Raw genomic sequence first — 15,437 nt, forward strand, 5'->3', positions numbered from 1 at the left:
GGACAAAATATTCTGTCTGGGAAAATAGCCATTCACTAATTAGATAAGGCACCCTATAGCAACACATTCTTCAATTTCTACTTTGTCACCTCTCTCCTACTTTAGGTGTCTCCCAAAATGTAACAAAAAAGAGAGTTAAAATGCAGGAATGAAAAATGTACTGGTATTTCCTGTTTCACTTAATAACTAACAGCAAAATAAACAAGAGGGAGGGAGAAGTCAGCCTGTAAAGACAAATTCAACCACAATGATGCAAAGTAGACAAAAATTGTTAAACAGGGAGGAATTTTTGCCAGTAAAAGTAAATTAGCCAAAGTTTCTCTCTCAGCTGGATGTTTCTAAAATGTATACACATATGCATACACATTCAGGCTGTGTAGATACAAGGGTAGGGTTAAAAAGACTGCTCTATGTTGATGTCTATGACATATGTGGAAAATCACATAAAACTATGAACTGACAGTTTTTGAATAGATGAATGGATCTTGCAGAGAGCAAAATAATATCTTCTTCCACGTGGTAGCATTCTCCTGAGCTTGGCATGACACCATGTCTGCTTTAGTCTTCAGTTCCCATTTGAATGAGGAGCCAACTCCCACATTAATAATCTGTGGTAAAAATATATACATGACCCAGCTGCCATTTTCTCACTCTCTCTTTGAGAACACTTAGGCCTTGGAGTAAACATTTATTCTAAACAATGTAGGAGGAATGTGACTGCTCAGCACTGCCTAGGATTAGTGGGGAGAACTGGAGGATAGTTTTAGGTATGGTAAAGAAATGTGTGATAGGAGAAGTATGTTTTGACAAGGATAACATTATTAACTGTACAAAGATTTGCCTTGTTAACCCTTCAAGAGGTTTCTGGGTGATTTTTGTGTATTATATTGAAGAAGCACCTCTTGCCATGTCAGCACAGTTTCCAAGTCACACTGTGGTGCTAAATGTTCTGTCTTAAAGATGGTGGTTTAAAATTCAGTCCTCTGCCCACTGAGGGGGGCTGATCATCATCAACAGCAGCAGGATGGAAAATCATCAAACTGAGACTTAATGAGGCTTTATCTTGTAGTCATTAACATGACCATAATAGTCATCATTAAAGCTTTTCTTGATTTTGCATGGGACAAATTCACCCAAGGTTAATAAGCTGCTGCCTTTTTTGAGTAATTTTGTTTGGGGCTGTCTTCACCTCCTGGCCATGCATTCTGGTGTGTGTTAGTGTGAATTGTTAAAAGGCTGCTGTGTGCCAAGGCTCACATAGTTGGCTGGGTTTAGGTGACACTTAAGATTCCTGTAACTGAAGGCGAGAACTCCTGACTGATAAAACAAAAAATGTTTGTTATAAACCCATTCAACTATGTGAAGTATTCTTGGTTTCTGTTTTTTATGGATGCAGCAGGAATTCTGGCTATACTTAATATCTCTTTAATTAAAGGAGATTTTTCTACTCTTTTCATTTCACAACAATTATATCATATCCCTGTCCTTTAATCCATCCATTACTTGCTGTCCACTTGATGCTCTCCCATGAGAGATGATGTGATACCAACACCCCACAGGCTGGGGACACAGTCTGGGTGCTGTGCAGGCAGACAGGAGATTGCCTCTGGGCTTCAAATAAATACAGAAGGCAAATAAATTACCAGTGGGGTGGTGACAAAATGCATGCTGCTCCATAGCTGGGCAAGCACCACAATTGCCTGTGTCCACTTGCTGGAACAACAACTTGTCATTGTGCTCTCTATCCCAGTCTGTACTCCCAGGCATCCCCTAAAAGTTGTTGCTTTGGAAGTGCCTCTCATTCCTTTGGCCTTATCCATTGCTTTGTGCCAGCTGCAGCTATGAAAACACTGTCCCACTGATACAGCCACATCATCCCATTCTCAACTCTTTGCAAAGTTTCTCTGCTTCTAAAGGCTTGGGGTCTGGACAATTTGTGTTTTCTTCCTGTGAAGTAGTTTAGAGGCCTTTGTAATTCAGTAGATTTTCCAGATCTTGAAAATTAGCAATAAATATGCAAAGGCAAAGTAGCCAGCTCAGAAAAAGCAGAAAACATCTTTAAATGAACCAAAATTCAGCTGAAAGACTCAGGAAAAGACAAAGCAATTTTGGAGCTCCATGTGCTGCAGTGGCAGTTCCTATCAAATGGAATCTACAAGACAAGCACAAAGTGGATGCATGTTGAGCACCATGTTCTCTGGGGTCTCTAGGTGTACACATCACCTTTTTCTGGAAATTCATCCATTCATTCCACTTAAGAGTAGCCATACTGAACAAACACGTGAATTTCTGTCTCCCAAAAGTCCAATCAAGTGTCAGCATGCCTATTACTAGATCTTAAATACAGTAATTCCCTGACAGATTTGTGTAATCTATGTTCTTTAGGAGTTCTGACAAATTGATAAAAGTGCTTTCTTTCTTTCTGCCTTAAGATCTATGATTTTTTTTTTCAATTAGTGTGAGCTTTCAGGCTCTTGAATTTACTGTCTGCTATTTCAGTTTTATTTTCTTTAATTGGCACAGCTATAATGCAAAGTGGAACATTGTGTTTGTTGGGAGTAATTCAAGTGGAAAAGACACAGTAAACTCTAGAATACTTTTGCAAATCACATGTATCTACAGGGCTTTTTTGGTACAAAGGTGGATAAACTTGGCAGTTTAATCCTGTTAGGAGTTAAGCTTTTTCCATATGTCCTGATTTTCCTGAAAAGAAGAAAGTAAAGCGTTCATCTGTTTTTCACATCCTTTCCCCCATTTTTTTGGCAGGAGTTCATGATGAGAGGAGACACAATGAGCCAAATCCATCCCTAGAACTGCTGAGGTCACACCAGACCTCATATTGGCTCACTGAATTTCTATAAATATCCAGCTATCCTTTGATTATTTTTTTCTCCCTGCAATCACATACCATTTCCTTTCATAAAGTGTGTGGCTGTATATAATTTTAAAAATTATTTTTGCTTGGCATACAAATGACCATTTCAGTCCAAGCAAAGTGCAGGGTTGGTAGGCTGCTCCTCTCCCATGACATGGATGAGACAATGGCTTTTCAGGATACTGGATATGCAAATATACTCTGGAAAAATCTGCTGGTGTTAATGTGAAGATAATGCAGATGGGTGCAATTTTAATTGCACATTTAATATTTCCAATCATTCTTACAAAAATATTTTAAATGCATTTGCTGAAAATAAAAATCAGAATGGGGGCAGAAGAGCACACAGGCAGTGGAACATTTTATGTAGATCATATCCTCTTCTCCTGGGACAGAGTTGTTATGAAATCCTATTTCAGCTCAAATGAGCAGGAGATTTATGGGCAGCCTTTGAGTCTGGGTTTCAGAACCTGTGCTGCTCAACTCACTCAGCATGTAAATAACCTGTTCTCAGCAAAGCCAAGTGACACTGAAGAGGTGGGGATTTTTACCTTCCCAGTGGTAGGCATGTCCTTGCAAATGGGATACAGAACAGGGCCTTGATTGTGAGGCTGGGAACTGAAAGCCATGATCTCTTCTCTAACACAAAATATTTCACAGAATTATTAGAAGGAGCAGTTATTCTCACAAAAGTTTACATTAAAGGACAAATGGTTTTATTATCTCAGCGATCTGTCACAGATTGCCAACATCTGCTTTACTTGGTGACTGACATGAGTTTGAGCACAATGTTTCTTCTGCATTTCTCAGATGATCACTGGTAATTCTGGCTGAACTCTAGCTAGTTATATCTATCTTGTTATTATAAAATGTAAATGATTGAATAGCAGTGGGAAGTTTTGTGTTTTGGTATCATATAGGATATTATTAAAATTTTAAGCTAATTTACGTTGGCTTCTGTCTGTGTGTAGAGGTCTAAAATAGAACCAAAATCTACATTAAGGCAACTAAGAATAGAAGCTATGACTCAAAATGCTTTGAGATTAATTGATATTAGTTGGAACAGAGACTAAGGCCTATTTTTAAATAAAAGGAAAAGGAGAAATATTAGGCTAGAGTAAGTCATTAATCATCAAAATGAGTTTCCAGTCTGAAATAATTAGCCAGACCTAGAACAAGGACAAGGTTCAAAATGAGATCTATGTCCTAATTTACTATGGATCCCACTGTGAGGTCCCTGCAGCCCCAGCTCTGAGTTGTGCATTCAGTCCTAACATAGCATGGTAGTCTGCCAGATCATATTCTGTTCTGACTGCTCTGATTATGGATTGCCAGTAATGACAATTCCATTTTTCAAAGTTTTTGAGGATTTCTGAACTGGGGGGGGTGGTGGTGAGGCATTTTGGTTTGGGTTTTTTTTTTTTTGTCTGGTATTATTTTTTAGTTGTTGATTTGGCTTGGTTTTTTTTCTGTGCCAAAAGCTTGTGATAAAAATTTTAATTTCAGCTCTTGGACATGGGGGCTTATATTTATGCTCTGCTTGATTTGGAACCAGAATTTAAACCAAATCAACCATAACTGGGCTGGTTTTGTTCTAAATTCTGATCTACTCATCTTTTAATCTTCCCTGTTGAAGCTGTCCTTTGTGTGTGAAAGTAGTCACAGTTCTGCAGAGAGAGAAGTGGAGTATCTGGTGGCTGAGTAATCTCTTTCTGTCTTTCCTACTTGGAAATTTAAATGGAAAATCCATCTTAGGTTTAAGGAAAATTTTCTCAGAACCTATACCTTCCCAGTTAAATGGCTTGGCACTGGATAATAAAAATTCCCAGCAAATGATATTTCAGGGTCTGTTGTTAAATTGTTGGTTATGAATGTCACAAAGTTCCTGATTTTAACATCTATTTTTCTGTAAACTGGGCTCCAGCAGCACTTCGCTTCTGAGGTGAGGTAAGAATTCCCCATTGAGAGCTCATTTTAGTGTGAACAAAGTTGTAGGATCTGGCTTCTCTCTTCCCCATGGCATAATTTACTGGCCCTGCCAAATAAAAAGAGCTGTGTATCTGAAAAATATTGACATCTTAAAAAGCAAAGCTATACAGAGAAAATCTGAAGAGCCATCTTTGCACAAAGTACTAGTTCTGTAAAATTATCAAAGCCAAGATTTCATCCTTACACATAATTACATTCACTGATGTCTTTAAAATAATAGATCTGTTCCTTGAAAAGGGCCTTCAGTAGAGGAAGTTAGTTGCTATTTGGTTTCCTTAAAAACTCCTTTTGCCCTTGTCTCTGCAGTCCTCCCTTTTGTCAAATTGTCCTCTGAAGTCCAACAGTTGTGGGACCTTCACATCCCCAGTTAGAGCTGCTGCTGTTGAGCACATGCTTGGGAGTGCAGTTTGGAGCAGCTCAGGAAATAAAAACCTCCCTTCAGAGCTGGCAGTGTCCAACAGCAAAGCTATAAATACTTATTTATTTGTCTCTCCTTTCTTTCTCTCACTCTATTTTTCCAGTGAAAACAGTGTCACTACCTGGTGTTACCTTAAGTATGTTCAGAGCTCCTACACGACTCCAAAATCCTTGTTTGGGTATTTCTGTGCATTTTTCACTTCCCTCTGGTCCCTTCTGACCCAAACCATTTTATGGTTCTGTTATTCTATGACTCTGTGATTCTATGATCATGATTCTATGATTCTATGATTCTATGATCAGAGTTTGAGGAAGGAGACAGAAATATTCTCCTGATATTTCCCATCCAGCTGCCATCTAGATGTTTCCCAGTTGTCTTTCCTGCTCTTCTGTGCATTTATGTATGTGCCTTTTTCCCCTCTTAACCTCAGAGGTTTTCTCTCATCCTCATGTTTTCTTTCTCATCAAGAAGAAATATTGAAAGCAGATTGTGAAATTGTAGGGGTTTGTACCACTTTATATCTCTGTATCAAACCGAGTACAGTCATACAAATAATTTCAAATAAAATAAATTCTCTATTTATGAGATTAGTCTGGACTGTGACCTTAACAGTTTTCACCTCTAGAAACATGAGGGCTAAGAACAAAATCCCATTTAGGGGTAAACCCCCAGTCCCAGCCTACTTGTTTTAGCTTCACAGCTAAGTTTCACCTCTGCTATGCAGTCCCTAAATGGTAGATTTGTCTCTTCATTGCACCTCATCTAATTTCATGTCCTCTAATCTAATCAAAAGTGACTCTTCTTTGCCAAGAAAATTGTCTCTTTAAGTATATCTTACCTTTGCTGCAATACTGACACAAGAAATTGCTGTTATATACTGGGCCAAGCAAATTATTTTTAAGGCAAAATTATTAAACTATGATCTTGCTTAATCCTTCTATAAATATTTGGGGAAGAAAAATATGCTTTAATGTTGTTTCAGTTCTACATTTTTTTGGTGAATAATCTGTGAATAATTCACTTTCCAGATGCAAAGTATTACTGAGGTATTATGATAAGACTAAGGAAAACACAACCCAAGATGTATTTCATTTAGGGGGCTGTGTGCTTTTCAAAATAGAGGCTTTGGTGCCACTACTCATAAAATGTAAACCAGTCATCTTGCTTTTAGACCACCTGCCCATAATGGTGGTGGAACATTCCTTGTTCCATTGGAGGCAGTATTAGATTCACACCAGTGCTGCTGCATTTCATGTCCAAAGATAAAATAGTTTCAGTTGTGCTACCTTTTGACAAATGCCACTGCAGATGAAATCTTGTTGAGTGGATCTGGGATTTGTTTATTCTTCACTCACAGACATCTGTTCCTTGTCTCAGGTCCCCTGATGCTGTCTGCCTTCATGCAGCCTTAAACCAAGTCAATAAGACCATTGTCCAAATGTGGAGATATGGAAAATGCAATTGGACCAGTCCAGAAATATCTCCCCCTGAGCTGTGGTTCAAAGCTATGTGTAGAACATAGTTTAGTTATAATTTTATTTGTAGAAGCTGGCCACTATTGTTCTGCAGGACTTGACAATGTTGAAATCTTTGCAATTAGGTCCTGCAAGTCTTACCTGGCCAATCTTGTCTCTGAAATGTTGAAATATTCCTTATAATGAATTATAAGTACTATGTGGAACTACATAGCAGTTGTTCTATCTTGTATCTTATCAGATTATTTCAAGCTGTTTTGATTTGTCTGCCATATAAAACTTGGGATGAACCAAAAACCACCCAGCCAGCAGAGAAATTAGATTAAAACTATGTCTAAGAGAAATCTTCATAAACATCTCCTATTACATCTTTTCTTATCCAGAATCCTGGCCACAATGAAGTCAATGGAAAAACTCCAGTTGCTGCTAAGAAAGGCCAGAATTTTATTCCAAGTCTGTGAAATAAGCCATAATTAACCTTCCATTGTGGCTGCCAGAATCCATGTCACCACTTGCTTCCACTTTCTGAATTTAATTTTAGTGAAAATCTGTCCAAAACTTAAGAAGCATTTAAGTAATAGCCAAGTGACTTTCTCCCTCTATCACTCTCCTTTATACACCCAGATAATTTAGAAAATGTGCCCTAATGCCTTCCACAGTTTCCTTTTGTAACAAATGTTAAAGACGCTGCACTAACATAATGGAAAATTCTCCTTGTTATTGCTTGCTCTTCATTTATGTTTTGGATTGAAGAAGTCCCACAGCTCACCACACTCTAATTAATGGTCATTAATTATTTACAACTTTGCTTTATTCTCTGAAGTAATTTATTTCTCTTTCTTCCACAAATAAATAAATGATGGTTTTAATTATCTTCCTATAAATATTTGGTTTAGCTCAGGTCAGGAGTTCCTGCTGGATGTTCAGTATGCATTTGGTCTACCCTTTTACCCGAAGTATGAAGCACAATTTACTGATGAAGAAAAGGGCCTTTCCTTGCAAATTATGCAGTATATCTCCAACTTCATAAACTCTGGGTAAGTGTGAGACATTTAAGAATTGCTGTGACTGGGGAGATGGTGAGAAGTAGAGGGAATGTCGTCAGTCCAGACCCTGCCCTCACTTAATCATCTCCATTTCCTCTACAGTTTGTAAAACTACAGTGGGATTTGGTCCACACTGTTGGAAAGTCATAGCCAAGTTACCAACCAGAGCAGCCACCAAGGGTTCAGAATATGAGATTTAGTCAGGGGGAATAGACATTTTATCTCCATTGACCAGCTGCAAGTGCTACTAAAGTACATGCAGGCTTCAAAGACCTTGCTCGTCTCCAGAGCTTAGTTCTAGGACCCCAATTCTTAAACTTCTTGGCTAAGAGTTCTCTTTCTCCCATAAGAAAAGGGAAAGCACAAGAAGACACAGTGCACCCTTTACCAATTACTCTGTGAACATCATTCTGTGCTACTGTGCTGTGGCCATGCTTGAGAATGAGGAGTATCTCTGGAAACCTAGTGGGGGAATGGTGGGAATACTGACTTAGTGTGCTTTTTCCAGTGTCTTGGGTTGGGCTGGGATTGAAGGCTGTTGAGGGTGTTCATAAGCCTGTGTTTATGCAGGTTCTATGTACCTGTTCTTAGGAGATGAACCAGGTTAAAAAAGTACTGTCAGATGAGGCACCATGAATGATTCACCAGTCTGGACTGAATCTGAACCCTTCTGGTCAGAGTGACTGGATGCACATTTCCCTGACCTAGCCAATCTTCTTATCATTTTATTGTTCATTCTTTTCTAATGATAATGTCTCCCACTCCCTTAGAAATCCAAACTACCCACACAGTTTCTCGAGAAGGATGCTGGGGGTGATGCCTGCCTGGCCTATGTATCTGTCAAGTGATGGTGGCGATAACTACAAGGAATTCACTGTTTCTTTGCCGACTCTTAAAGGACTGAAAAAAGCAGACTGTTCCTTTTGGTCTGATTATATCAGAAGGCTGAAAGCATCCACAGGTGAGAAGAGTGTTTTCTGACATTAAATAAACCCTAAATTCTCTGCTAAATGTTTTTATCTGACTATAGTGCTGTTACGTTGCTGTAGAAAAACACTTTTGGCAAATTAAACATCTTGCAATGTCCAGGGTATGTAGTTAAGAATGTAACACTAAACAAATTTACTTTATAGCAGATAATGTGTATTAAAGTTTAATTGTCCTGGACTTTAACTAGGTAGAGAAATATTCTTATGATGGTAGAAGACGTGATGAAGCCATAGAGAGAGCTTGCTCCCTGTTTACAGTCATAATATAGACTCTGGGTAAACCAGAAGGCTGTGTACACAGGCCTCTTTTGTATACTGGAAACACCTAACATGAGAATGTTGAGACTCCTATGGATTAGGAGGAGCACAAATCATTTCCATCCACTGTAAAATTGCAGCTGAGGCCTTATATCTTGTTATGGTTCCTGCATGCTTTGACTTCTCAGTACATTAGTTTATTCGACTTTTTTTATAGCTGTGGGGATTATGCCTCTTGCATGTGTCCTTTTATATTTGCCATAAATTTTAATGCAGCCATGAGAGCCCTTCAATTTTTTCTTACTGCTTAGGACAGTAAAGCAACTCTCCTTAGATTTCAATCTGCTGTCTGTCCTGAATTTATTCTAGTAAATATACTCCCCTTCATATCTGTGTATCTTGTAAATAAATATGGATAGCCTCAAGCAAACCAAACAAAAGCATCCCTTTTTGGCAGGCAGAGATGTTTTGAATTGTTCTTGGAGGCCTGCAAGTTTTGCATCTATTTTTTATGTCCTAAGGATTCATCTTCACAGTGAATACAGTTCAGGCTTGCTCTGCTTTGGGGGCTGTTGAATTTCTGGGAACAAAATGTACTTTCCAAGACACTGAGCTACCCAGGCTATTGGTGCCTGACATGAGACCTCAGATGGGCTGAGGCTGATGTTTGAGTAACTCAAAACTAAAATGTCTCAGAACCATCAAGCTGGTGGTTCTGATGCAGACACAGAGCATCAATTCTCTCATTCAATAGACAATCTCAATCTTTACTCATGGTCTTTCTTCCAAAGTGGAGCCAAGATTTTGTTGTCAGCCTTTTCATCAGTTTCTTGGTATACCTCATTGTCTTTCAGGGTCAGAGGGGATACTTTGATGTCTTCAATGGCTTTGTGCTGATTGAGATATTGCTAATTTTCACAGCTTTATTCTGAGGTTTAAACAGTCCTGGCAATAACTCCTAGATATTTTTGAACCTCACCTGACAGCAGTGTGGCTGTGTAATGCCAGACTGGGCTGAAGTCACAGCTCTGGCAGAGTGACTGCTGACCAAGCACCACGGACAGAGACTATTCCTAGCACCTATGGAAATTCCCCCAAAAGTGGGAAAATATCCACCAGGGCATATTGGTTTTGACATAGACAATATTTAAAACTATCCAGACTAGTGTAGTAACACAAAATTCATGTATGGTTTAGTCCAATGATCTGTCTAGCTCAATATCCTGCTCTTCTCCACAGCCAAAGCCAAATACTTGCATGTTAAACATAAAAATACAGGGAGCAAGAGAAAAACATACTTGAAGAATTCAAAAGGTTGAGTAAAATATTTGAAAATAAGCCATAGAGTGTGAAATTTATGGAGTATGGATTGTCAAGAAAATGTTTAAAAAGTACATGTTAATCTTCAAGCAGAACTGAGTACACCCAGCTGGATCTCTAAGGCAGTATTTGCTTGGCCTCAGCACCATGGTAATGCAGTTACAAAGCTGATTTCTAAATTCCATCTAAGCTAAATTCCAAGCTAAATTCCATCTCACAGAAATGTGGGCTTGACACTGTTTTGATAGTCATTTTTAATCTGTTATCTCTTGAATATTAAACTTTTTCATACTATTTAAGTAGACATCACATGAAACCCTTTTCTGCTACAGACCCCTTAGCCTGGGATGGTAATTTACAGAGACACTTGTGAGTCTCTTGATAACAATCTGAGCCTAAGTCCTTATGAGAAAAGATTCATAATGTTCATCAGTTCACTTTGAAAAAGTGCAAAAAAAATCAGATGGTGATGGCTGAACACCCTTAATTTATTTTTGAGAGGATATTGGGCTGAAATTCATGCCAAAGCAGTGTCAGTCTACCAGAAGAAATTCATCACCTGCATGGCTCCCAAAAATTAGATTCTGCAGGAATTGAGTCCCTATACATTATTTTTTTTACCTTGTTGATGTGTGTCCTTGCACCCAGTTTGCTGTACCTCCCTTCAGAACTGCAGCCCTGCACCTCTGTTGTTCCCTGACTGCTCCAGCCTCTGCTCCTGGAGAGCTGTCAGGCTGTCCTGTGGGACCTTGGCATATGCTGAGCACCAGATTTGAAAGAACAATGCTGCAAACCATTTTTGGATGTTGCACCTTGTACTCCTTCCTGGGGGGGATTTATTTGTCTGTCAGCTACCCCAAGATCCAATATAACACTTTTCTGCCTTTCAAAAATTATAAATGTTCATGAAAGTGTCCTTGGATTGTTGTTGTGAGTTGCAATTTGTGGCCTCATGCCAAGTAGGTGGAATTTAGAAGTGTGCCAGCGAGAAGCATGGATAACAAAACATTCCAGTCTTCACATCACAAAGCGTACAGGATCTAGTATGATACAATCTCAACCAGCTGTGATGAATCCTGTTTTGTTCATCTCATCTTTTCCTTAAAATCAATATTTTTCCAGCTTCATATACCATCTGGAATCTATAAGCAAAAAAATCCCCAATTTATTTCAATAAAATGGAGAAGAACTGGACAAACCAATGATCATAAAATATAGCTGGAACTGGCATTTAAATTTTTTTTCTCAATCCTTTTTATACCGCTGTGGGAAATGTCTTGACTTGGAAATGTCAAATCAGGGATGACTAAAGGCTCAAAGCTCAATATCTCTGTCCAACAGAAAACTGAGGTATTCCTTGCTGTGGTTTAAGCTAAACTCATAAATTTCAGCATCTGGAATAAAACCTCTCATATTAAGAATCTGAGATGTCTTTTAGGTTATTCACTGCTGGATATAGAAGCTGTTTATCTTAACTGTTACCTGTAATTTTCTTTCCATTTAGTAAAAAAATTGTCCAAGTTTGTGTTTCGTTTTGTGATCAGACCAAAATATTTAATGACAGAATGTATCGTTTGTCCCTGGCACATAATTGGAATGTATGTTGTTGTATTTGAAGATAGTTTTTAAAAATCCATGTAATAAATGCAATGATTCATCATAATGTTTGCTGGCAGTGCCTTTACAAACTATGGAGGGAACTTGAAATCTGTTTCATTGCCAATGAACTAACCATCTCTTGAGGTTTTGTTTGAGACCAGTTTGTAAAGTTGGCATTTTGAGGAGCAGTTTGCTTGGGGAATTATGAAAGTGATGGTGCTTGAAGAGGTTTGGAGCTCCCATGGTTGCATTTCAAAGATGTGTTTTATATTTTGAATTATGACGGTTTCCATGGGAAACATCAAACTGAGAAACAAGAAGAGTGGCAATTGTGGAAAAAAGGAGCTGTGGATGGCTTTTTCCAGGGAATGTGTTAATAACTTGAAATTCAGTTAGAAATTCAGTTCAAAACAGGAGCTCCAGAATGTTTATATATATTCAGACAGATGTCTGGATGCTAACATTCCTGTTACATAGTGTGGTGGACTGTGTGTGCCTAACAGTGAGTCCCTTTGTGAGAGGCCTCTCAGTGCATCCCAAACAGGTGGAGTTGGATCCAGCCTGCATCTCTTACTCCTCCAGCTGGTATCTAAACAGAACCAATCCTCCTAAAGCAAGTACCTCTGTAACAGTCTTGCAGCTGGGGAGAAAGAGATGCCATTAGTGTCTCACAGTGAAATCTTGTCTGCCTAACTCATGTGCCTAAATTTTGACTTTTAGGTATATTTCCCATGCCCAAGTTAACCAGGTTGGACTTTATCTATGGAAAATTCAACAGGTAGCAAAGCTGGAGCCTTCTCCAAGAGCTCTAGGATGCCATGTAAGCCAAATGAGAGTCCAAACAAAGTAAGAGTATTCAGAGTTCACGCTTGAATCAAAACTGAATCAGGAATGTTGTTGTTAGCATTCATCTTTTATCCTTTCTAGTCACACCTTCTTTTTTGGAAATCTCGAATAGAAAACATTCCTTTAGTATGAGGGACATGTGTGCAGCAATGAGAGCACTTTGGCTATGAGGCATTAAATAAACACCCTCAGTGCACTTTCTTGACAGAACTTGGTGGTGTTGAGGCAACTGCATCACTGAAATAGGGTTGAAAACTGAAATTATAGAAGGTAAAAAATAACAAAGAAAAGATTTACTGGAGGTGAGTATTTGGGGCTTTTTTGTATTACAGACATACAAAAATTAATGTTGCCCACACTTCCTACCTGGCAAGGAATTTTCAGAGACAATAGAAAAATAAAACCTTTCATGAGTGGAGAAAAAACTATTATGTATTCCAATGGCAGTTATTTAAAGGACAATACTTAATTAACATGAAGTGATCTACCATTACTCTAAAGCATTTTGCAATGGATTGCCAACTGAAAAAAACAGTTTCTTGAACATGTATAGCTGCATGAAAGGTTTTTAGGTGTGACTGAAAAAATGTGTACGCTGTAGCTTGCTGCCTCAATGATATGACATCTATTTTAATCTTAATTGTATTGTTCTTTCAGGAAGTGCAAGTGGTGGAGAGCCCTCTGCAGGAAACAGCTCTGGTGAAACTCCAAGTGAAGTTACCTCCCTGGAGAGCCAGCCCCTGGGAGATGAGGTGGCTTACAGCAGATAGGGAATAGGGAATCACAGGGCTGTGGGGTGGCTTTGTCACACAATTGTGCACCCACACAACCATCTCACACCAGATGAACACTTCTTTTAGTTAACTTTCTCAACAAGTCCATTAGACCTTTCAATAAAGTAGTTTTCAAGAAAATTTAATAATATGGCACAAAATGAGCACTACAGCTAATGTTTTAACTTGAAAGAGACTGTAATTCGAAAAAAAAATTAAGTACTAATAAAACCTGCAAAACCAAAACAAATACACTTGGTCTTTATTTCTTGCAACTACACAAATGCCAGCATATTCTAGGTACCATCAGCCAGAAAAGGACAGACATTAAAATACTCAGAAGCCCCTTAATGATGAGGCTCAGATTTGTTAAATGCCATATCTGTATTATCCTTTTTTATTACTCATCCCATCACAAGCTGCTGATAGGAGAGAGATTGGTTTGGCATTCTGGAGAAAACTGAAGTCTAGAGCAGGAAGGAAGAGCAATTAAGAAGGGAATCAAGAGTATGCATTGAGTGTGTTCACATGAAGTCATGCACATGCTATATTCATGGTCCCCTGTGAAATTATTTGAAGACTATTTGGATAAGGCAGAGTACACAGAAGAGATAATGCAAAGAATATGTTCATTAAAGCTTAGATCATGCCATCCCTGGGACACCTATCTTTTTAAAGAAGAAGATGATATACACAATAGTTTTTGAAGAATAAGGAAAATCATAAGATACCTCTAATGGCTCTGAAGGTATTTTGGATTAGGCTGTTAATTTATTGCTGGGCTCATTTGGCAACAGACAGACTTCAGTTGACAGTGTATCACACACATGTTCATGAGACCTCACAAAAAGTAAAATCAAGGTTGCCCAGTAGGACACAAATTTCTTGTGCAGTGCTGAAATGGTTTAGGAAAACAACTCATAAGGTTTTGTTTGCTGCTTGAGCCCTTTGACAACACATGAGCTGTTACTGCTCTCTGCCATGTATCCAGGTTCCAAAGGTCTTACCAAGATGGAAGAAGAACTGTGTAACATTCCTAGTTCTTACACTTACATCCTTTTCAATAAATAGTAAAAACATTGGAAGAATCAAGAAGCTTGTTAACTGGTTAAATATAAAAGAGTAAATATGGAGAACTCAAACTTGGTTTCCATCATTAGCTATACCTAAACTAGCTAACTGTAAAGGGAAAAAAACCCCCCCAAAAAAAACCAAACAAAACAAAACCCAAAACTATTTAAGAGCTTTTTAAAAAGCCCAGATATTAAACATCTATCTCAACAGAGGATGCTTTCTTTGCAGTAACCATAGATACAGCAGCTCTGATTCCTTGGGCAAGACTGGGCTTATTTTTGCCCTATTTGAGAACAAATTGTTGGTCACAGCAACTCCAGTATTATTCTGCTGCCCATAGAACTGGCAAACAGAGAACAGATTTAAAAGGATTCAGTATTGACTTATGTTAATGAAAGACAAATATATAATCTTTTCCCACTCACTATTCAGCTCCACCTTGAGCCCAGAGATATCTCAAGAATTTGAGAAAAGATTTTCATTTTGAGCTAGGAATGCAGCAACTTAGCCTTGCAGGCTCCTAATTACAGGCTTGGCCATCTAGTAGGACTGCTAGATGGACAGGTCTGACTGGCTTTTTTATCTGACTGGATATCCCCTCCTGAGATATCCAGCTCAATGGGCAATTTGGTAAAAGAGACTCTTTAAGAGTGGATTTTTTGTAAAACATCTTAATTTCACGTCTGACTTCCCCGCACATACCCTGTTACAGTGGATGCAGCTCTTTAGACTGTTCTGTCTCTCTCCAGCTTTCCTAGAAGTGTCTTTTCTATAG

The 15,437-nt window shown here is 38.5% G+C and overlaps 1 protein-coding gene across 1 annotated transcript in view; it reads left to right on the plus strand.

Annotated features, from left to right (window-relative positions):
- The window catches only part of TG (thyroglobulin), a 149,302-nt gene extending 135,464 nt beyond the window's left edge, over positions 1-13,838 (plus strand). The window contains 3 exon segments of the mRNA XM_036406748.2: positions 7,654-7,794; positions 8,574-8,764; positions 13,473-13,838. Coding sequence (XP_036262641.2) covers positions 7,654-7,794; positions 8,574-8,764; positions 13,473-13,585 — 445 coding nt within the window. The 3' untranslated portion in view covers positions 13,586-13,838.
- The last annotated feature ends 1,599 nt before the right edge of the window (positions 13,839-15,437 follow it).

The sequence above is a fragment of the Molothrus ater genome, chromosome 1 (assembly GCF_012460135.2).
Source record: "Molothrus ater isolate BHLD 08-10-18 breed brown headed cowbird chromosome 1, BPBGC_Mater_1.1, whole genome shotgun sequence".
NCBI lineage: Eukaryota > Metazoa > Chordata > Aves > Passeriformes > Icteridae > Molothrus > Molothrus ater.